Consider the following 22,612-nt stretch of genomic DNA (forward strand, 5'->3'; position numbering starts at 1 on the left):
GGCTCCGCGCGTCGCTTCCGGCCGCCCTCTCACCCCAACATGGCGGCGCCCGTGCGCCCGGTGAAGTTTTGGAAGCCGGGTGAGGGGGGCGGGGGGCAGAGCTCCGGTCCGGCCGTGAGGGGGCGGGGGCAGAGCCCCGGCCCGGGCCGGCCGCGGTGTGGGGGTGCGGGGTGCGGGGGGCAGAGCCCCGGCCCGGGCCGGGCGCGGGGTGCGCGGCAGAGCCGGCCCGGGCCGGCCGCGGTGTGGGGGGTGCGGGGGGCAGAGCCCCGGCTCGGGCCGGCCGTGGTGTGGGGTTGCGGGGACAGCCCCGTTCCGCTGGCCTGCCGCGAAAGCTGGCGGCGCTGCTCCTGTCGACTCTGAGGTCGCTGGAGCGTGTCCAGCGAAGGGCAAAAAGGCTTGTTAAAGGACTAGAGAATGTGTCTTATGAGGAGTGGCTGGGGGAGTTGGGTTTGTTTAGTCTCGAGAAAACGAGGTTCAAGGGGACCTCGTCGCTCTCTACAACTACCTGAAAGGAGGTTGTAGGAAGGTGGTGGCCGGTGTCATCTGTCGTACCTGTGGTAAGAGGACAAGGGGAAATGGCCTTAAAATGAGACAGGAGATACTCAGATTAGGTGATCATTCCCCTCAGCGCTGGAAAGGCCATTCCAAGCAACGGTAGGTGGGCTCGGGAAGACCTGGACTCGCTGAAGGAGGGCCACAAAGTGAAGGGCCACGAAGATGGTTGAGAGAATGGAGTGTGCAGCGTGCAGTGGGAGACTGAGGGAGCTGGGACAGTGCACCTTGGAGAAGAGTAGCCTCAGGAGGATCTTTTCAGTGTATATAAATACCTGATGGGGAGTGTAAAGAAGGTGGAGCCATACTGTTCTTGGGAGTGCTTAAACTGAACTATGAGAAAGTCAGCTTAAACAGGAGAAAAACCTCTTCTGTGGCCAAGTTCTGGATCAAGCAGTCAGGCAACTTGGGAGGTCTCCAACCCCACTGAAGGAGGACCTGAGCACCCCGTGTAAGTGACCCTGTGGTAAGGAAGGTCATCACCCAAGTCCAGAAGGTCTCCAGATGTCTCTGCCAGCCTCTACTGGGCTGTGATTCAGTGATCATTCCCTCATGATTTGGGCATCTCTCTGCATTCCCATTGTCCCACAGGGGAGGTTGGTGGGTCTGAGTCCGGTAATTTTTTTAAATTGGTCACCTCAAAGCTTTTCTAGAGGCAAGATTAGTTTAGCAAACATCTTCTTAATTATTTGAATATTATTATAATATATGTATATATACAATATGTATATATATATAATAATATGCTTGCAGTGGTGCATTTAAAAAAGCATGGAAAAGGCTGTGAAAGAAAATCAGTGGGTGATAAGAAGCAATATCTGTTAACTTCACTGATTTGTCAAGATCCACATATTCAAGTCCTTGGCTCTTAACTTCCCCATCTGTCCTGGGGAGTGAACAGTTATTGGAATCATTGCTAACCACTCTTAAAATTGGATCAATTTGCTATAAAACTGCTTGGCAGCTCTGAATAGGGACTAACTGTTTTTAAACAGTGGGAGAAGCCCAAGTAAGCAAATCCTTCAAAACTGGGGAATCCTTCTCTTTGCTCTCAGACTTTCCCAGTTGAATCTGCAGTTGGAGATGACACATTCTGTTACTGAGATGAGTTTTTGTTTCTGGTTTGCTTTCACAATTCAGCATTTTCAGCTGTCAATAGTTTTAAGATAAGCTGCAGGTTTCAGTGCCTGAGGTAAATTCAGAACTGAAGTGAGGGACTTATCCCAAAAGTGGGCAAGGCTGAGTGTTTATGCAGTTTATGTTAGTCAAGGGAAGTTCTGTTACATGTCTGACTGCCTTAAAATCCACAGACATACTTCTGAGAAGGATATTGAACGTATATCTGAACTGGTGCACAGAAAAAGAAGACAGTTCCCAAGATCTTGTTCTATATTTTACTTACGTGCTTTTTTTCCTCCTGTTTCTTTTAAATAGGAAGATTGGGTTTTTTTGTGCTGCCACCTATTATTCCTTCTTGTAAGAAACATGTTTATTTTGGCTGTATTGTGATGCACTAAGCAGAAGTGTTTTTTTCCACTCGAAATTAACTTCTGTCATGTAGGCACGGAGGGCCCTGGTGTCAGTGTGTCAGAGGAGAGACAGAGCCCTGCTGAGAGCAGCGCCGTGACCGTCATCTATAATCCTTATGCGTCCCTTTCTATTGAACAGCAAAGACAAAAGCTGCCTGTTTTTAAGGTATAGGAGTTCTTTCTGGTTTATTGAATCTATTGTATGATGTCTGGCGCTTACATCTTTAATTTGAAAGAGCAGTATAGAATCACTTTGCAACACAAAGTAATAATTTTATGACCATAATCTTATGCTCTCTATTTAGTGGAATTGATGATTCTGTTTGACAGCTGTAACTGACAGTTTTAAGGGCTTTGTTGATGTATATTATTTATTAAATATTGTACATGTCATTTATAGATTTTAAAGGACTGTTTAGCTTTTGTCAGTGGACTCCATGTAACAGGAAGTTACTGTATCTGTTAGATATGTAAATATTGTAATTTTAATTGTTTTCCTATTTTTATACTGGTTTTTATGTTTAAATTTCATCTTCTCTTTCAGCTAAGAAATCATATACTTTACCTAGTGGAGAACTATCAGACTCTGGTGATTATTGGGGAAACAGGTTGTGGGAAATCAACGCAAATTCCACAGGTAAGTGTCTGTTTAGCTTGGTAAAATCAGGTATTCCCCCAGGGGATTTTACATGAAGTAATAAACAGGACCAGGAAAAAGCACATAATGTGGGGAACTAACACCTTGCTGTATCCACACCATGTGCAATGTCTCTCTTAACCACCCTGTTCATTGCAGTACCTGGCAGAAGCTGGCTGGACAGCTGAAGGAAGAGTTGTTGGAGTGACACAGCCTCGTCGGGTTGCTGCTGTTTCAGTGAGTGTCCAGATTTTCCCAGTGTTGTTCATTGTAACCTCCAGTTTATTTAGTTTTGCTGAATAGCAGGAATCACAACTGCATGAGGTCCTGAATGAATAGACTCTTCTGCTTATCTTCCTCACAGAGTTCCTGGTGTTAAACTCTAAATGCAACCTGATTAGTGGGTCTTGCCAAACATTCCAAGTCCAGAATTGCAGATGTAGAAGCTTTGAAGTAAAATTGAGTAATGTCAGCAGAACTGTATATGGAAATTAGGGCTGCATAGGGCTGAGCTGTTACTGATTTGGGACTAGAATTGTGCTTGTGTGACCCTTAACTTCTTTCAGAAGGTGAAGCAGTGATGTAAATCTGTGGGAAGTAACGTACCAGTGGAAGAAAGAAGGGGTTGCAAATCATAGTTTTTTGAATCTTCATTCTGTGTTTTTTGTTGTTTTTGTGGGGTGTGGGTTTGTCTCTTTCCCCTTGTAAAAGTGTTGGGCAAAAGAAGAAACCGTTTTATTGTGAGAAATCTTTGCATATACATAGTATGTCTTGGAGAGCATAATGTCAGCTGGATGTGCTTGGAGAGGAAAGAGATGCTGAGGGCAATGACTTGTGCTCTCTGGTAATAGTCTGCGTCCAGTGCTCCTTGTCTTCATAACTGCTGCCAGACACTGACTTCGTGGGTGAAGTTTCTGCTGCAGTTTTCTTTCTGTACACAGAACTGAGGTGCCATCCTATAACTCTCATTTTGCCTGTTCTTTACAATACAGTAAAATGTATCTGCAACAAATCAGCTTCTACCTCTGGTAAAAACGTAGTAGTTTGAGCAGCTGTACAGTTTGCCATTTTAAATCATCCTGTATTTTTTTACCAGATCCAACATGGTTAAAGGAACACTCTCTAGCAGTGCTCTGCATCTTGTGCTTTGAGTCTGCCTGCAGTGTCCTCCCTTTTCTCCTTCAAAGGACATCCAGCTGACAGAGCACAGTTCTACAGGAGATGATGTGTGTGCTGCAATGACTTCTCACAGCAAACTCACTTTTCCCTTTAATATCTTACACATGATTTTTAAGCCTAAAATAAAAAGATTACTCAATTCAGCTCTTAGTATACAATGTCCACTTACTCAACAGTGTCTTAGTATATAGACACAGTAGGATTATTCTTTAAGAATGTTGCTGCAATTAGCCTGGAGTCTGGCTGTTGCAGGGAGGTGAGAAATATAATTGGTGATTTATTGCTTTGTCTTGAACTGAAGATGGTATTTTATTTTAATAGGAGATTTATCTGCTCTCCCATCTGGAGCATGGGGATTGTCAGAAACAAAGATAGGTCACTGCAAAGGTATAAGGCATAGTTTAGAAATTCCTGAACTTTTGCTTGTGTTACCCAGACTGACAATTATCCTGAATTCTTGGGCTGACAGTGGTGGAGTGATAAGATTCCAAGTGAAGTAATGAATTCACTCCCTGTTCATATGGCTTAGAGCGTCACTCAACCAAAAGTAGCTTGTTCTTGGAATTCTGCTGGGACTAATGTATGTGTTTTGGAGTTTTATTGTGTGTTTAGGTGTCGTTGGAGTTCGTAATGATACAAGGATGAAGTGTGCTTTGAGCTGTTTGTTTCTTGTTTATAACAACCTCTTCTCTCAGGTTGCAGGTCGAGTTGCTGATGAAAGAGGTGCAGTGCTGGGACATGAAGTTGGATATTGCATTCGGTTTGATGACTGCACAGATCCACAGGCTACAAGAATTAAGGTGAAGCATGTACAGTGTGTGGTTGCTCTGAGAGGTTTAGCTGAAACTCTTCAAGTACTTTTGCAAAATTAATGAGAACTTTGTGATGCCCAGTCAAGAGAATAGGTAGCATTTCAGCTTTCCAGCTGGGTACTGCAAAAATATGCTTGAAATGGCTATGGCTGTCCAAACCTTAATAAAGTGAATACATGTTCTATTCTGATAGTCTGACAAGCACCATCTAAAAGGCATTTTCAAGGTACGGCCAACTGTTGGTACAGTGCTGGTGTGACCTGCACATCACTCAAGGGCATAGTGAAAGGCTGCAATGAATCACAGATAAAAAGTATCCTCCCTATCCTAAAAATAGATTTTGATTAAAAGCACAGATAAAACCCAAGATGAGTAGGCTAACTGAGATAATTTGGTATGGATTAAATACAGCTTTGCAGTTGTTCTTCAGTGCTGTGAGCAATGTTAATGTTGTCTGTGTTGGTACAGAAGAGGGTTTGGTTTAGTTGTGCTGAAACAGCAGTGATGATGAATTTGCTTTTTGATTTTTTTTTCTGAGACTGCTATCCCTTTTACAGTGAAAGAAATTGAGATGCTTGTTCACAAATTGCAGCTTTTTTTTTTTCCTTTTTTTTTTTTAGTGTGATGATTATTCATTTAGAGTTGGAAATTTGAGGGTTTTACCACCAGTTCTTGCCTAGTTCAAGGCCACAGTTGGAGTCACAGTTCAAACTACCTTTTGGTGGCTGTATAAGGCTGGTTTGTTTCCACTGTCCAATATAGGAATAAAGTATTGAAATGTTGCATTTTGTTGAAATGTTAAGATTTGTGTTCTGGTCAGGAGTGTGTGACACGTATTAAGGAGCCAGCTTTGAGAGGGTCCAGACTGGGTTGGCACACAGGATGTTATTGATGGAGCAGGTTTGGCCATGTACAGACAAGAGTGAAGAAACTTCTATTGCCATCCAGTGCTGTCAATCTGATTTATCTTTAAGAACAAAAATAACTAACTTTAGAAATTCCATACTGATTAAAAAGCAATCACTCTGCATATCTCTGAGTTTGTACTCAGAAATACATATTTGGCTTCCATAGCTGAAAATGGATTAATTTAATAGAACATAAGAAAACTGAAGGCAAGGAAAAATTGAAAAAAAAAAGGCAAAACCCAAGAAAATCATCTTTAAAACTTACATGGCTGATCAAGGCTACTGAAGAGGGATTTTTTTTTACATTTTTCTTTGTATTCACTTTTAGTTTCTAACTGATGGTATGTTGGTGAGGGAGATGATGGCTGATCCTTTATTAACAAGATACAGGTAAGGAAAGATGGAATGAATGCTTGCTGAAGTGTAATTTGGTAAACAACTGCATTCTTTTAGCTATTATTATAGTGGTTATTAAAGATTATTAGTGGTTATTATAAATTAAATACCTTGAAATGCGAAAATTATTGTAGATGTTTGACTTTTTATGTTGTAAGACTGTTTGAAAATCAGTTGATCATTGCAGCACCAAACCCAGCAAGATCTTACACTGTGGTTTTGGAACAAAAACTAAATGGGCCACATGGAGCCTTGAATTGCTTAATTTGGTAGTTCTAAATTCACTTTTTCTTTCTGATGCTAACAAATTTTTAAAAATCAACAAAAAACCCAGACTTTTCTGGTATCCAGAAAACCTATGCAGTACAGTAAACATTTTTTTCTTCTTCCGCTTTCCAAAAACTAGCCTGAATAAAGAGCAGTGTGTATGTACCTTGTGGTATTATCTACAGTTTTCAACCTATTTCATTGCTGCAGGGTTTTTAAGTGGATTTGAACAGTAATAGTCCACCAGCAGATTTCAAATAATGGTATTTCTAGAAGACAGGAAGACACTGATTCTAGTGTCAGTCAAGTAATTTCCAAAATCTTATCTTTCTGCTTTATTCACAGTGTCCTCATGCTGGATGAAGCTCATGAAAGGACTCTTTACACAGATATTGCCATTGGCTTACTAAAAAAGGTTATTCTCTTTTAATTCACAGTTCTCTGCAATTTTTATTCTTTAATTTTAATACAGTTCTCTGTAACTGTTTTAATTTTCATCCTTTTCATGAAATCTCTGATTCTGATGGCTCATAAGTGAACCCGTTTGAGGGAGGGTGATTGCTACTTCCTCATTTATCCTGCAGCTTATTTTACATATTGGTCATCTGACACGATCCTCTGTGTTCTCTTTCTGATGCTGAAATCTCTCCTTAGATGATGATATCAAAAAGACACTGTTCATTCTGCTGCTGCTGATCATGTGAAGTGATCTGATAGGGGGTTATTGCCAACTTTCAATCTGCTGAAGATCTGACTCCCAACAGAACTGAAGAGTAAATTATAATGATAACAGACTGAATTCCTTTAAAATGAAAATATAAAACTCCAAACAGTCATCAGGTTTTTAGGTCTGTGGGGTGATATGGGTGCTTCATTCATCGGCTGTCTTGTACTTTCCAAGTATTTTTACAGAGAAGTTTCTGTTAATCTGGATGCTCTAAAACTTTGTTCTAGCCTTGTGTCTTAGAAAATAGTTTTGACTCTGGATGTTCTTGGTCTCTGTCCCAGGTTCAGAAGAAGCGCGGGGATCTTCGACTCATTGTGGCTTCAGCCACCTTGGATGCAGAGGTACAGCTTACAGATTTGGTGTGAAATGTAGTGACCTTATATGGCGTCTCCACTGCTTTTTATTCTCTATGCTGCTTGTAAAGCATCACTGTTGCTTGAGTAGTGAATGGGAGAGGAAGGAGTGCAGGAAAAAACCCTACTGTGGTTAAATTGTTGTGTTTGGTTTTCATTTATTAGCAAACCTGTTTGGAATTGAGTTTAAATATGAATCTACTTTTCATACGTTGACACCTCCTTTCTTCTTGTTGGTGGTGGCGTATAAAAAGATATTCTCTTGGCTTAATCTTGACATCGGTTTAGTTCCGATTCAAGTGACCACAGACCAGTAAAAATAACTAATAAATGAGTAGATTTAATTTCAGTGACATCTTACTAGTTCCCTAATTGACTTGTATCCTGCGGAAACTTAAGTAACCTACTGAGAACATCATTTATTTAATTTTGAGTATGAACAGAAGAAGAATTCTCTTAGATCTGAGCAGTGTTTCATCCAGCCCTGTGTTCTGTCTCTAGCAGCGGCAACAACAGGAACTGCTGTTTAGGGAGAGCACATGAGCCTGTGCACCTGCTGTTGGTCTGTTCTCTCTGAGCTGCCTCAGCATCTGCAGTTGGTTGTAGTAGTGATATTAGACAGCACATTCCTGCGGTTTCCTTCTAGTATGTGTTTATGGACCTGCTGTTTGCTGATTTGTCTTTGAATCTGCTCCATGAAGCTCTAAGTCTCCAGGACACCATGTGAGAGCAGTTTTCAGAAGTTTGCCACCTGCTGTCTAATGAAGTACTTTATTTAATTTCTTTCAAACCTGCTAGTATCATCAAGGATTTCTTAGTTCTAGTAGTGTGGGATTTGTGTCTGAAAAAAACCAACACCCCAACCACCAGTTTTACTTTGTCACTTTTTGATTCTGTAAACCTCAGCTGTGTGTCTTTTCAACCTTCTGCTCCCCAAGCACAGCCCCAGCCTTTTCAGTCTCTCCTCATAAGGCAGCTACTCCATCTCCTATATCACGTTCATTCCTTTTTTCCATACTTCTCCTAACTCCACTGTCCTTAATGAGATGTGGTGGTGAGAGCTTGCATGTAGCGCTGAAGATGTAGGTACACTGAGATTCCCTTAAGTGGCAAGTACTATACGCCATAAATGTTGATAATATGCTGTGCTTTGGTAGTGCTTGCAGTATTCTATACATTATAATGCAAAATTTTAACTGCCAGAAATCACATTACAAATAGTTTACAGTTAATATGAAAGTAAGTTAAAAGGAGCAAAATGATTGGTGTGACCATATAAATATTTGTTTAATACGGAAAGTTTATGATTGTCTCCATAATGGTTCTAAAAGTTGAGATGAATTATTTGTGTTCTTAAGTTCATTCGTTTGCTATTATTTATTGAAAATACATTATGGCAATAAAATAAATTTATGAAGGTGTCTCACAAAATAAATAAAAAAATCAAAACCTTACATAGATCTGCCTAACTCTGCTTTTACAAGGGAGATCTTGGTGGTCAGTAAGAGCTGGAAAATCATTCAGTGAAAAATGGATGAGAATATGCAAGCTGTACCCAAAACTTTTCTAACCAATCATTAAAGTTCTTCTTAGCTTTGACTTTGCTAATATGGTAGATCCAATAATACTTAAGTATCTGCTTTTTCCAGCTGTGTCAGCTGATACAATTAATTTTATTATCTCTTTTTGATTTTTGCTTCTCAAAGTAATAAACATGCAAGACTGTATTTGTTTTATACACCTGAACCATTTTTTACTTGGTACTGTCAAATTTATGACGTAAACATCCAAGTAGTAATTTAACTGCTTCATGGCTTTAGGTTTCTCCATCAATTCCTCGAATTATCAAACTGAAAGTGGTTTTGTTTTTATTTTAACACAGAAATTCAGGGATTTCTTTAATCAAAATGATACCGGTGACCCAAGCAAAGATACCAGTGTGATCCTTACTGTGGAGGGGAGGACATTTCCAGTGGACATCTTTTACCTACAGAGGTGTGTTCCTGTCTGGTCTTGTCAGTGGGGAGACTGCAACTGTGGTATCATATTGCTGGGTTAGAGCTCAGAAATTTCCAGACCAATGGTAAGGAAGGCATAACATTCAATTTGGGAAACATTTGAATATTGCTTATATGAGCAGACACATTTTAAAGCTTACTGTAGTATAAAAGAAATAAATCAGTTGCTGAAGGCTGTTTCCCAAGGATTGCACCATGAGCTAAATGTGGTGTGGCTGATGTCTGATGTCCAAAGCTACTCTGTTCTTTTTGGAGGGGAGAAGTATGTACCTACTCTTCTGCTCATGTCTCTGCTGTTTTCTCTCCTCATAGCCCTGTTCCAGACTATATAAAATCAACTGTGGAAACTACAATGAAAATTCACCAGATGGAGAATGATGGTGATATACTGGCATTTTTAACTGGCCAGGTATAGACATCATTAATTCTTTTTTGTTTTACTGTGCTGTATTGTGGGCTTTGTGAAGCCTCCTCAGTCTCCTGCTTTCCTTAGTTGTGCTTACTTTAATCTTGTAAAGATGTCAAACATTTCTGTATTGACGGGGGCAAAATTAGATGAGTCCCAAAGACTTACAGAGAAAGTATGGCCTAAATTTATCAAAGCTAGTCATGGATGATAGTTTTTCTCATTTAATGCTGTATTTTTTCAGCCTTGTTACTGAGTGGAGCAGTGTATGGTTTGTTGATGCAAGTCACACATAGACAGCTGTTAAACTGACTGTGAGTCATCATTAATAGTTAAAGCAAATGGAATTTACATTTGTTAGGCTTAGCATCTGAAATGTTTGACAGGAAAACAAATTGCTATGAGATAAAAATTTACTGGTTTCTTCTGCTCTGTTTATGCTTGTCAGCTCACTTTGCAGCTGAGAAGAGCAAATGGGAAGTAACTTAACATTTTTCCAGTGAGGAGCCACCTTGAAGAGCTTCAAAACCATCTTGCATATTTTCAAAAGAAAGCCCTTATTCCTATTATTGATTTAACTTTGGAAAAATGAATTTGATGCCTCATGAGGCAACATTTGAGCATTTTGTTGTATGTGTTAAAGAGTGAGATGCCACAGTTGAGATTAAATGTACAGTTGATCAATAGGTGTCAGTGCTGTTCCTGTGTCATTCCTGATCCAGTCCCACAGCATTCTGCACTGTGAGATAGACAGGAAAATATACCTTTTTTCTCCTGAACTTTGTTCAGTCCTCCCCTTGTGATTTTGCTCATGTATTTGTGGTGTGACGTTGTCTCAAATAACAAAAATCATAAGTATTTATATATAGTTATATTTAATATGAATAGCAATTTATTTAAGAACATTAGAACATTGAAGGAGCTAGTCAAATCTTGGAGTTTGGACAAGTAAAATAATAGTGTTTTTGTGTATTTAGGTGATAGCTATGTGATATTACAGTGAAACCTCTCTCTTTCTGTGCCCTGTGCTACTCTGGCTCTAGGAAGAAGTGGAGACTGTTGTTTCCATGCTCATAGAACAAGCTCGGGCTCTTGCTCGCACTGGAATGAAAAAACACCTCCGTGTTCTCCCCATGTACGCTGGGCTGCCTTCTCCTGAGCAAATGAAAGTGTTTGAGAGAGTCCCTCACAGTGTCAGGAAGGTGAGGCTATTACTGTGTCTCAATTTCTACCACCTAGAAGAGTGTCTGCATCACACAAGTTGGATTTATGAGGTTCACATCATGGGACTATTGCAAATGCTTATTGAGGGAGACTTTCTGCATCTCCCAACGCTGCCTGTCAGTTTTCAAGCTGGGAACCAAGAACATGTTCCCTGGGTTCCCTTTTCGTCTTTGATCACTCCTACACATCAGTTCTAAGTCTCTCATCTACCTCATCAACTTTGCAATTTTTAAGTGTCTTCATACAACTTTGTAGTTGTCTTCATTCAGTTGCATCTTCTTACACTGAACTCCTCTGCGTTAACCTTTTTGTATTTTTTCATTTTTTTGTGATCAAAATGTCTATGGCTGTTTTCCACCAATAATGGAAGATTTAGTGCCAGAGCGGCTAAGTGCTTTCTTAGTTTCACCTAAGAAACAAGTTAAAACTTGGTTTTAGTAGAAAAAAAAGCTTTGTTTTGATGCCTGCAAGTCTTATTTGGACATTTAATGTCACAGGAGTGTATAATTGGGTATGATTAGTGCTTTCTGCTTAGGCAGGGTCTGCGTTGGGACTGAAATAAGCTGACAAAACTACACTGAGGTGACGTGTTAAAATTCCTGTACCTGCTGGAGGCTGACAAGTGAAATTGTTCATCTGGCATTGGAGAACATTGAGTATAAATACTTCTTTTCTCTCCAGGATATGATGTTAGTCGATTAACTTTCAAGACCTACTTTTTAATTTCAGGTGAAATAAGGATTAAATTTCACACTGTCTGGGAACAATTATTTTTAACATTTTAGGACATAAATATAAGTGGATCTCTGCAGGAATGCTGAACATGGAATGCTTGATCAGCTGTGTTCCCTTTCTATCCCCCACCTCACTCCAGTGTACAAGGAACAGTTCAGTATAACTGAGAAGCAGAAAGAAAATATTTTTAGTTTGCTACATAAGAACACTTGATTTACAGACAGTTAATCTTTTTCTCTGCAAACACTGTCAATGATTTTCCCTGCAAACTCTGCCAAGTTCTTTTTATGAAGAGAGAATAAATTTGAATAAGAAAGTGATTGTGAAGCTGTGAAAACTGGGCTTATTTCAAGCTGACAGCTCCTTCTGCTTCTTGTACTGGATTCTTTTGTACTCCAGAGTGTTTACAGGAACTGTCATGTCTGAGGCCTTTCACGTGGCTTGTGTTTGAGTCCTGGTGCATTGGTGCAAAGGTCTGACAGTGTAATGGAGGTTGGGGAGTTCACAGTGTCCTCACTGTGTTTGTATTTGCAGGTGATCGTTGCCACCAACATTGCTGAGACCTCCATCACAGTTCATGGCATTGCATTTGTGATTGACTGTGGCTTTGTGAAGCTCCGGGCCTACAACCCCAAAACAGCCATTGAGTGCCTGGTGGTGGTGCCGGTGTCCAAAGCCTCGGCCAACCAGCGGGCAGGACGTGCGGGGCGGAACCGCTCTGGGAAGTGCTACCGGCTGTACACAGGTCAGGACTGGGAGGTGTAGGGAAGGTGAACTTGCTGCTCTGATTGCCATTTTTATGCACTGTGGTTTTAATTTTAGTGTTAGATTAAGGGGAACTAAACTGTGTTCTTTCTTCAAGGGAAAGAAATTTCCCTTTGTTATTCCTCTAACTTATTTAGAAATACGTTGTTCACATGTGCAAAGCATTGCAAACTGAATCCTTTTATGAATCAGAAGCACAAATTAAGCAGGGTCAGCAATTAGAAACCTGTTATGTTAATGCAACTCTTAAACTGGCAAGTCTACTAAGAAGTTTGTTCTTTAATGATTTTTGGTTTCTGAGCAGTTGCTTCAATTTATAATATTCACCAGGGATGCTTTCTTTAACTAAAGTCTGCATTAGACTGTGCATATAACAAAAAGGCTCTGGAAATACTTTAGATAACTGAGGGAAACTTCTTTGTGTCTCGTTTTTTTCCTAGGAATAGCAGCCTACCCCAAATTCTTCCTTTAAATCAGTGAGCTTGGCACTGTACAAAAATTACAAATAAATCTGTTGGCACCTTGCAGTGTCCAGAAAGCTGCAGTCCAAGTGTCTGTTCTCAGCTGTTTAATGAGAAAAGACTTTGCAGCTGAGCACTGCCATTGCTGATGTGCCTCAGGTCCCCTGTAGTTTTACTGGAGCTTTGAGACTGAGAGAGATCAAGCATTTTCCTTTAAAATGTGTATGTGCTTGCCAACAGTTGCCACATTAAACCAAGATGTGATTTATACTCTGAATTTATATGTGTCCAGTAAAAATCAGGAGACAATGCGTGCTGAATAACATACCAAGCTTACATAGCTTTGTAAGTGTTTTACTGGAGAAACCATGACTACACTGAAGATATTTTTGTATGCTCAAGTGCTGGTCTAGTAAGTGTTTTAAGGAGCAATATAAAGGAGGAAAAATAAAAAAGAGAAGAAAGTACACTGAATGGAAAGCAACAGAGAAACGTACACAGTCTTTATTTCAAGGAAGGTTTGAGATAGACCAGAGACAGAAAAGAGTTCTGTAGAAATGAAAATAATGAAGCATGTGCCTTTTTTACCTTCACTGCAGAAGAGTCAATGGAAGGTAAAGGGGTTTTGACCTTATATGAACTATTTTTCCAGACTTAGACTTTATAGTGAATGCTTTTAAAAAAGCATTGTTAAATAAAATGGTTTTTTAATCCTTAATCTTTGTTTTAAATATGAATTCTAAACCTCCTTTTGTTTGAGTAGTTACTAAAAATACTATCCTTTTACTGAAAACATGCTGGTTTTGAACTTTTCCATGTCCCTTCTTTAAAAAAGCCTTTTTTGTAGCATTTTGCAACCTACCTTTGTTTTTCTGACAAAAACATTACCCAGGAGAGAAATAAAGCATTTCCAGATTTCTGTGAAGAATTTATAAATTTTAAATTGAAATAAGGGATGGGTCAGCTACAGAAAGAGCAGTGTAGCCAAACCAATTGAATTTCTATTTAAATTAAAGTATCATAAAATTGGAGAAAGATCATCTTTGGGTTAGAGATCGTCTTTTAACACTTGCTAGGTATTCATATGTGAGTTCATGTGTGTAATTTGAACATGAAATGGGTCTGGTTCTGTTGTGTTGAGTGCACAGAGTGGGAGTTGAAGCTCAGTTCCCAGTTGCTTTGTTTTCTCCCACAACAGAGGAGGACTTTGAGAAGCTGCCCAAGGCCACGGTGCCGGAGATGCAGCGCAGTAACCTGGCACCCGTCATCCTGCAGCTGAAGGCTCTGGGCATTGACAATGTGCTCAGATTCCCTTTCCTTTCGGTGAGTCCCAGGCTCCGTAATCTTTCCTTAGGGTGAAGAAAGATCAGTGGATGACTTGCTGATTACCCAGAGAACTATTCACTGTACTGATTTGGAAAGCATAGCTCACTGTCCCCTGTCAGGTAGCAAAGTGGACTTCTGGGAATCAGTAGTGCAAATAACCTGTGTGACAACTTAAAAACGATTGTTTGTGTTCCAGAGTTTGCTGTTAGAAGTGTTGAGAAGTCAGGAAAGTCTTAGAAAGACAAACTGTGAGGTTCTGTAGAATTGTGGCTGTAGTCCCTTTGCACTGAATTTGTAAAGAAGGAAGACAGTGAAAGCTCTTTCTTCATTTTGCAGAAATACAAAGGTTGGTAGTTAAACTTAAGGATTTTGTAAAAGAGAAAGATCTGTGAATTTTAATGAAAACTCATGTTTTATTCTGATAACTTTAATAAATGCACATTTTCTCTTCACAGCCACCTCCTGCACAGTCAATGGTGCAAGCTTTAGAGTTGCTGTATGCTTTAGGAGGTGAGAACATTGTGCTTTGCTTTATTTGCAGTCATATTACAGGGGCTATGAAAAAAATTGTAATTTGTATTTGGTGTTTGGATGGACATTAATCAAGCTTTCATTTGAGAACTGTGCTTTGAAAAAGAGGAACGCAGCCCTGACTGGGGGAAGCTTTTTGTTGGTGGGTTTTTAAAGCGTACCTCAGTCTCTTCTGGATTTACTTTTCCTTTGGTTGTTTCAGACAGCTAAGGAATCAAAAGGCAGCAGTAACATTCTGCGAGGAACTGGGACTGTATTGCATAGAGTATTAACTAGTTTAGATTTGACTGTTTAGACTGGGTAAATGACTATTTGATAGCTATCTTCTGTATATTTCCATGCAATTCATAGGAGGAAACCAACTCCTTGGTAGGAAAAGGGCTCTGAGCTGATGGGGGTGTTTGTTCACAGGCAGATCCTATTTGTGTTTCTTCAGTCTGTACAGAGTGGTATGAAGATACAAGGGGAGTTTGGACACTAATTAGACCAGTACAGGAATCAGACACTAAATTTACCTGCTTCCAATTAGATAAGATGTTAGATACTCAAGCCCTTGGTGTGGTGGTCTTTCATTTCATGTTAGCATGCCACTGATGGAAACATGTACACTTACAAGTATAAATAAAGGTTGAAAGTAAAGGTTTGACTTCTCTTTCAGGATCAGACTCTTTGTAAAAACGTAGAATTTAGCAAGGGTCATAGAATTGCTTCTTCATTTGTTCCTTGGTGGGACTTTAAAAAGCGTAGTGTGTCTATTGTAAATTTTCCTGTTAGCACCTTTCACTCATTATCTGATCTTGATGTGTGTGGTAGCACTCTACCTAAACGTTGTGAGTCAAATCTGATGCTTGACTTTGGGAGAGGCCACTCCCTGGAGGCTCTGCATGAAACCCCATAAAAAGGCTGATTCCCCATGGCTTAGGAAAACAAGTGTTAGTTTTCAACCCTTCTGGTTGCTATGGTTTTGAAGGTATGACTGACAAAAGTTATTAAGAGCTAACCGAATTATAATTTTTAAATGGATTCTAGTCTGTGTCTGCTCTGAATGCAGGATAACTTTTGGCTGTAAAGCTACACCTGCTGCAGTGTAGTGCTGTTGATGTGATGGTGGTCCTGCAGCTGAGGCAAAGTTCAAACTCACAGCAAGTCAAACTGTTAGGATTTTGTTAGCTGTGATTACGTGATGCAACCACTAAAAAAAAAATCTGTGATAATTCCTAAAAGCATCACATTTTCTCCTGGATGAATTGGAACTCTGTTTCTTTCAGACAGTGTGTGTGTTTCAGTGCACAGCTTGCTGGCTTTTTGTGCTTTAAATACATGCAGCTTGCAAAGACTCTGCTCTGGTTTTAGTATTGAACTTTCTAGTAGTGGACAAGTGAACAGATGCATACAAACTTCTAATGAAAAGAAGGAAAAATAGACTAACAGATCCTGGGACTGTAATTCAAAATGCTTTTCTACTATTTAGCAGTTTAATAGAATATATATATATATATTTTATTCTGTTCTCTGAGTTGCTAATCACAACTTCTTCTCAAATTCAGTAGAGCCTGAACAACATTCTTGTCATATGGTTTAGTTTTAGATAGTCCTGCCAGAATCAGGGAGTTGGACTTGAGCCTTATGTGTGGGTCCCTTCCAACTTGAGATAGTCTTTGATTCTAAGTGTGTTCATTTTGATTTTATTCATTAAGCCACAGTTGGATGCTTTTAACACTCAAATCGCAATGTAGTAATATCTTTTATACAGAGTTTTCAGTTCCTTTTAGTTGTGGTAAGTGGGATGTATGCTGCCTAACTTTGTTTATAGGAAGAACTGTTATTTTTTGGGATTTTCTGACAGCTGTCTAAACTTTTTGAATGCAAGAAACTTAAACCAGAAACTTGACATGAGACCACATAATCAAAATGAAGCTCTGTTTGACTTTAGCTCTGTGTTTGTAGTTAATTCAAAGTTAGCAATATTTGCTCCATAATGTAAACATGAGGCAGCATAAAGGAGATTGTGTAAGTTTTGGAAGCTTCCAGAAGTTTGTGGCTGTTTTCACATCACTCACAAATGCTGTAATGTAACTTGTGGCAATCTGCTCGCTTCTTACTCTCATGGAACTGTAACACTGCTTGGCCAGGATTTTGCCCTGTGCTGGTTCAGTTCCACTTGCAAAGCAGGGTTTCACTTAAGGCACTTGGTTCTTGGCAACCTTTTTGGGCTGGGAACAAGGACCATCACAGTGGCTCAGAAGCATGTTGGAAGGGTGCTAAAACCACCTCAGGGAAATAGAGAGGAAAGTTCAATAAACTCCCTGATTAGCTGGTTGATATTTTGGCAGAAGTGTTCTTGTTCACAGAGCTGTTATTCTCTTGGCTGCCCAGCTTTGTACCAAAGCAGAGAAATGCTGATGTTGGTGTTTCAGATGAAAAGAAATGTGTGTGCATGTGTGTGATACACGGATTCACTCTTCAGTTTTTGCTGAAGTTTAAGGTTTTAGGTGGTTTATTATGAAAATTGTATGTAAGTAGCAGAGGTGAAGCTACCCAAGCATTTGCAGGTGCAGTGAGGATTAAATTTCTCTTATGCAAGAAGGAACATGTATTTCATCATTTGCATTGCAGTAACATGTAAATGTGCAGTTTGGGGTCAGGCCCCTGTTGCACCAGTGTGGTGCCAACATGTATAGGGCAGATGCTCTTCAGGCTGAGATAGTTGTGTTGAATAAACACATGACTGTTTTTAGAGAGATTATTTTTAAGTGCTGCAAACTGATTACATCAGGAGTATCTCTTCTCCTTTGCTGTCTCATTGAAAGTCCAAGTTGTCAGTTGGAGTTTATTGCTTTAAGCATAATTTAGGAGTTAAATAAGCAAGCTAAAAAGTGGATTTATTTTAGCTTCATTTCAGGTTCATGATTTTGTTGAAGATTTGTTTGTGAATTGGCACTTATCTGAAACAACCGTTCTACCTAAGTCTAAAAAGGAGCGTTTGAATCCCTCGGTGCATCACATGCTAGTGGTTGTTACTTGCAAATTTTTAGTGCCGTAGTACTTGAATAATCTCCTGAGCATGTTCAGTTAAAATCTTTGTAATATCTTTTTATAAGATCTTCATATGGATACAGTGGTTGATTCCAGGATTATTTGAAGGAAACTTTTATCTGTTCCAAACTAGCACCCATTGCAAGCCTTTTGTGTATATTCAGGCTTACTGCTACAAAGACATCTGTGCACAACATATATACAGTTCATGCAAAATTGTACTGACATTTGTAGGATTCAGCAGAAGGCAAAGGATTTTGGCTTGATGCACATTTAGAAGGTTAAAAAGATGGTAATATTTCTCTTTTTTCCTGCTTAGGAATGCAGGTTGTCTTTCTGTAGATGAAGGACAGCCTTTTCTAATATTCTTTAATAGCTATTAATTGTGGTAGAACTTAACCTTCTCATATGGCAGAAGTCAAATAAACCTTAAGTTTTGCAGTTTCTGTGACTTTATTATTTATTAGTTCATCATTTCGCATAAGCTGCCTTTTGCACCTGTTTCTAAGGAAAATACTGTGACATTATGTGAAAAACCTTTTTTGTTGAACAGTGTAGGGGTGTGGTGAGTGAATTACTACATTATCATGAGATAATAACATATCAAATAATAAAGTAAACACTCGATAGAGGTATCTGTGGTTTCAGGTATACCGGCATGACTTCTAGAAGAGCTCATTCCTTGACTGGATTTGTGGTTTTGCTTTTCTTTGTGAAGCAGAGCTGTAGTACAGCTGTGGGTTTATTGCCACCACATAGTCTGGTAAATACTGTGTTTATATAATGCATGGGCACAGTTGTGTTTCCTCAGGTCACTTTGCTGTGGTTAGTTATGCAACCTACAGTGCCCTAAAGTCCTGTTACTGGGCTTTTGTTAGTCCCTCCTTGTCACAGATCATACAGCTTGGCTTCTTGCTGTTTTCTCTTTCAATTTTTACTCTTTGCTACCTTTCTTAGTGAGCTTTTTTCCTTTTTATTGATGCCTGTGTCTCTATTCTTTTTTTAAATTCTATTTTTATGTCCTCTTGCAAAGGAAAGGCTTTTCCCCGAAGTCTCAGCATAAAGCTCTGAGTTAGAATATGACCTGGTGTTTGTATGGGTCACCCTTGCTGCAGGGGTTTGACTGCAGGAAGCCATTTCACTGGAATGGTAAATGTGCAGGGTTGCTCAGTGAGAACTGCGAATCACAAAGCAAGCTATCAAACCTCCTTCCTGTACCACGTCCAGGGAAAAGGTTACAGCTGGAACATGCCTGATGGTTTGGTTGTTCACACATGAGGCAGACTAAAATGTAGAAAAGCTTCATCAGCTGTAAATCTCTTGTTTAGGGAATATTAAATTATTTTTCTCCATGACCTAAGTAGATGTGATTCATTTACTACCTACCCTGCTTCCTGTTTCTACAGTAATGCCTGTTACATAATTATCTCTGTTTTCATTCTCATCTGTTCTCCTTCTACTTTACATCCCCATTAACCAAGATGTTGCTGAAGACTTGAGATGTATAAGACTAACAGCTAATATCCCTTCTGGCCATGACATTGACTGGGACTGCAGGTTTTCTAAATCATTGTCATTAACCGTGGAACTCTGTTAAAATTAGGAAACCTGTGTGTTCAAATATTTTGGGAAAAAAAATCCTGGTGACCCATGGGAAAGTAAATGGATATTGAGGACTGCCCTTAAGCTTAGTGCAATGTACATTCATCAATGCCTAGGTGCATTTGGTATATTTTAGCTCATAATTCTGCTCTTTAGTACACAATAAATTCTTAAAGAAACTCTTCTGTGCTAGTTTGTCTGCGTCACAGTCACATTTATTGATGGGCTGCAGGTTTGGATATGCACTGCCGGTTAACAGAGCCTCTGGGAATGAGAATAGCAGAGTTTCCTTTGAATCCTATGTTTGCAAAGATGCTTCTGGAATCAGGTAGGAGAAAAAACAATCACGGTTTCTTCATAGGCATGTAACTGTAGTGTGGTATTAGACATTTCCTAAATTCAAGACAAACTATTTCATCTTGGTATGGTCCTTAGTGAAAAGAAATGGTTAAACTCACAAACCTTTTTAATAAATAGCAAGTCTAACACATTTGTTTCTTAAGTTTTCCATTGAAAACATTCAACCTTATGAAAAAAAATCTAGGAGTTTATGTATTTTGCTTTTAACATATTCTGCCTCTTGTCCTTTTTATTCTACATGGGGGTGAATTGAACGAAAGAAGATTTCCTTTACTGAATTCTTTCTTTTACTCCTCAGGAAATTTTGGCTGCTCCCAGGAGATTTTGACAATTGCTGCCATGATGCAGATTCAAAACATCTTTGTGATCCCTCCAAATCAAAAAGCTCAAGCTGTAAGTTCAGTTGTGTCTCATTTTCTGTATGTTAGTTCCACATTTCTGGATTTCGGCCAAGTAGTTTCCTGGTACCTGTTAGAGACTGCAAGTTTGTGTGAAAATGAAGCAAGGTCTGGAACTATACCTATTAATTGTAGGTAAATGAAGAAACTAAATAACAGTGGGAATCTTGGAGTCCTTTACTGGTGGTAAAAACCTCCTTCTGAGGACCAGAAACAGGAAAGGTTATAAACCAGTATTGGTCAGTGTAAGGGTTTGCAAAAAAAACCACAAAACACAACAAACCCCAAGCCTTCCCCCACACCACTTCCTTTTGAGATGAATAAAACAGAAAGTAGTAGGATGTAACAAATTTGTAATAGGTAGCAGGTGCCTAATTTTAACAAAAGGAATTTGTTTATCAGATAATTTTTTCTAATTTCGTTTGAAGGAGTACTCCTGAATACAGGGGGAAGTAGTGAAATATTGCTGTTGCCTGGAGGAACTACCCTAGATGGTAATAATTTTAAGTCACCAGGAAATACAGAGCTGATGGGAATTGAGGATATTCGACATGATTTTTGCAAAAATCTGCCTCTAAAGTTTTATTTATTCTTCTCCAGGCCAGGCAACACAGAAAGTTTGCTGTGGAAGAAGGTGATCACCTCACTATGCTTAATGTTTATGAAGCCTTTGTCAAAGTAAGTCAGTTCAAGTGTATGTGGATTTGCAGGAATGGGAAGAATTTGAGGTTCTCAGTTCTGAATCTGAAAGTTCTCAGAGTCACAGCATGCTCAAAGCTGAGAACTTATTAAGTCTATGAAGTGATAGTTCCGCTTTAAAAGCTATTCTGATCCTATTTTGTCACAGATCTTCCAGAGTTCCTCGGAACAGGGAATAAAGAGAATTTTGTTTGGGTACAGAAAAGAAATCTTATGGGTAGACAGTTGTTTTCAAGGAGACTGGGATTTTTGAAGGGGCTTGGGGAAAACAAGTATCCAAATTTCTAATGTTAATATTTTGTCATGTTCTACTGATGAAAAACTGCATCTAAATTTAATTTTTTTGTTTTGGTTTGGTTTTTTTTGTTCTAAATAAACTCATTGGTCATCATACCCTCTTTTTCATTCACCTTATATATTCATCCTAAGGTTTTATATCAATATTAATACTGCTCTATAAGCTGAGGTTTCACTTAATGATTTTGAAGTGCTTCACCTATTTGGGAGAAGTATACTTTGCTGGTATATAGCAATTCTGTGATAATATATTTGCAGCAGTGCTGAGCTGAAGTAGTATAACCACTCAGGTGTTTAAACATGGCTTGCCACAAAGCAGCCAGGCAGGCACCAACTAAATAATCCCCCTTAAATTTTATATCTGTGTGATTCTTAGAAACAGCCAAATGCAGAGATCGTGGAGTGATGGCTGCTGGAGAAACAGTTCTCTGCATAGAGAAGACTGAAGCCAGTGTACAGAAAAGATTATTTACATTTTGAGGTTGAAAACAGACTAGTTTATGATTTTAGAGGATGAAATGGAACAACTGAAGCTGTTCTCTTTCACCACATATGAAGAAGTGAAGCACATCTGTTCGAAAATACCCTGCAGCATTTGATCTGCTATTATTTAGGAATTTTTTGAAACATGTTTGGTAGTTACTGGTGGTGTGTACCCTTGTTAGGTGCTATGTAAATAGGTAATTTTCAGGGAAAACACAATAGATATGTTGTAGGAGACAGAATTAAAAGAGAGCAAGGCTATCCAAAAGAGATTGGGGTTTGTTTTGCTGATGGTATCTCATTGCAAGTTTTTCTGTTCTTCTCACTGTGCAGCACAGTAAGAGCTCCCAGTGGTGTCAGGATCACTTTCTGAACTACAAAGGACTTGTTAGAGCTTCTGTTGTAAGAGAGCAACTGAAAAAGCTTCTCGTCCGTTTTAAAGTGCCAAAGAAGTCCAGTGAAGGTGAATTATTTTTTTTTAAACTCATTGTTCAATAAATATTGAAGGTAGTTTCCAAATTGTCAGTCTGCTTCCTGGTTTTCTTGTAACTCTTGAAGTATTTTCTCCCTGGCCTAAAAATAATGTTAATTAAACCCAGATATTTTTCCTAAAAATGGCTGCAGAAGAGCATTTCAGCATATTTGTACAATTAAAATTTAATCCAATCTTCATTAGCTAAGTTTTCCAGCGAGAGATTTTAACCACTGATTATATACTTAAGGAAGTGATTTACCAAAAAGACTCATAAATAGGTCACACTGTTCCCTCTTAGACTTTCCAAAAAGTCATTTTTCGGTATGTTCAAAATGATGTTCAGTCACTGATTTCCAGCTGTGCCATGTGTGCACGGGTGCCATGACTAGTTCTCAACACGTGTCTCTAACTCCTCTGAAAAATCAGGCTTTAATAC

The 22,612-nt window shown here is 39.2% G+C and overlaps 1 protein-coding gene across 2 annotated transcripts in view; it reads left to right on the plus strand.

Moving 5' to 3' along the window:
* The first annotated feature begins 20 nt into the window (after nt 1-20).
* DHX35 (DEAH-box helicase 35) overlaps nt 21-22,612 on the plus strand; it is a 28,442-nt gene continuing 5,850 nt past the window's right edge. For both annotated transcript variants that reach the window (XM_050313583.1, XM_050313584.1), the window contains exons 1-18: nt 21-79; nt 2,114-2,247; nt 2,626-2,718; nt 2,878-2,955; nt 4,593-4,697; nt 5,946-6,007; nt 6,626-6,695; nt 7,289-7,348; nt 9,243-9,355; nt 9,691-9,787; nt 10,828-10,986; nt 12,278-12,488; nt 14,168-14,292; nt 14,751-14,805; nt 19,697-19,792; nt 20,123-20,217; nt 20,823-20,900; nt 22,035-22,164. In XM_050313583.1, the coding sequence (XP_050169540.1) occupies nt 40-79; nt 2,114-2,247; nt 2,626-2,718; nt 2,878-2,955; nt 4,593-4,697; nt 5,946-6,007; nt 6,626-6,695; nt 7,289-7,348; nt 9,243-9,355; nt 9,691-9,787; nt 10,828-10,986; nt 12,278-12,488; nt 14,168-14,292; nt 14,751-14,805; nt 19,697-19,792; nt 20,123-20,217; nt 20,823-20,900; nt 22,035-22,164 (1,801 nt within the window). In that variant the 5' untranslated portion in view covers nt 21-39. The remainder of the gene's footprint in view (nt 80-2,113; nt 2,248-2,625; nt 2,719-2,877; nt 2,956-4,592; nt 4,698-5,945; nt 6,008-6,625; nt 6,696-7,288; nt 7,349-9,242; nt 9,356-9,690; nt 9,788-10,827; nt 10,987-12,277; nt 12,489-14,167; nt 14,293-14,750; nt 14,806-19,696; nt 19,793-20,122; nt 20,218-20,822; nt 20,901-22,034; nt 22,165-22,612) is intronic.

This window comes from Myiozetetes cayanensis, unplaced genomic scaffold, assembly GCF_022539395.1.
Source record: "Myiozetetes cayanensis isolate MyiCay16 unplaced genomic scaffold, myiCay2020 scf19, whole genome shotgun sequence".
Classification (NCBI taxonomy): Eukaryota; Metazoa; Chordata; class Aves; order Passeriformes; family Tyrannidae; genus Myiozetetes; species Myiozetetes cayanensis.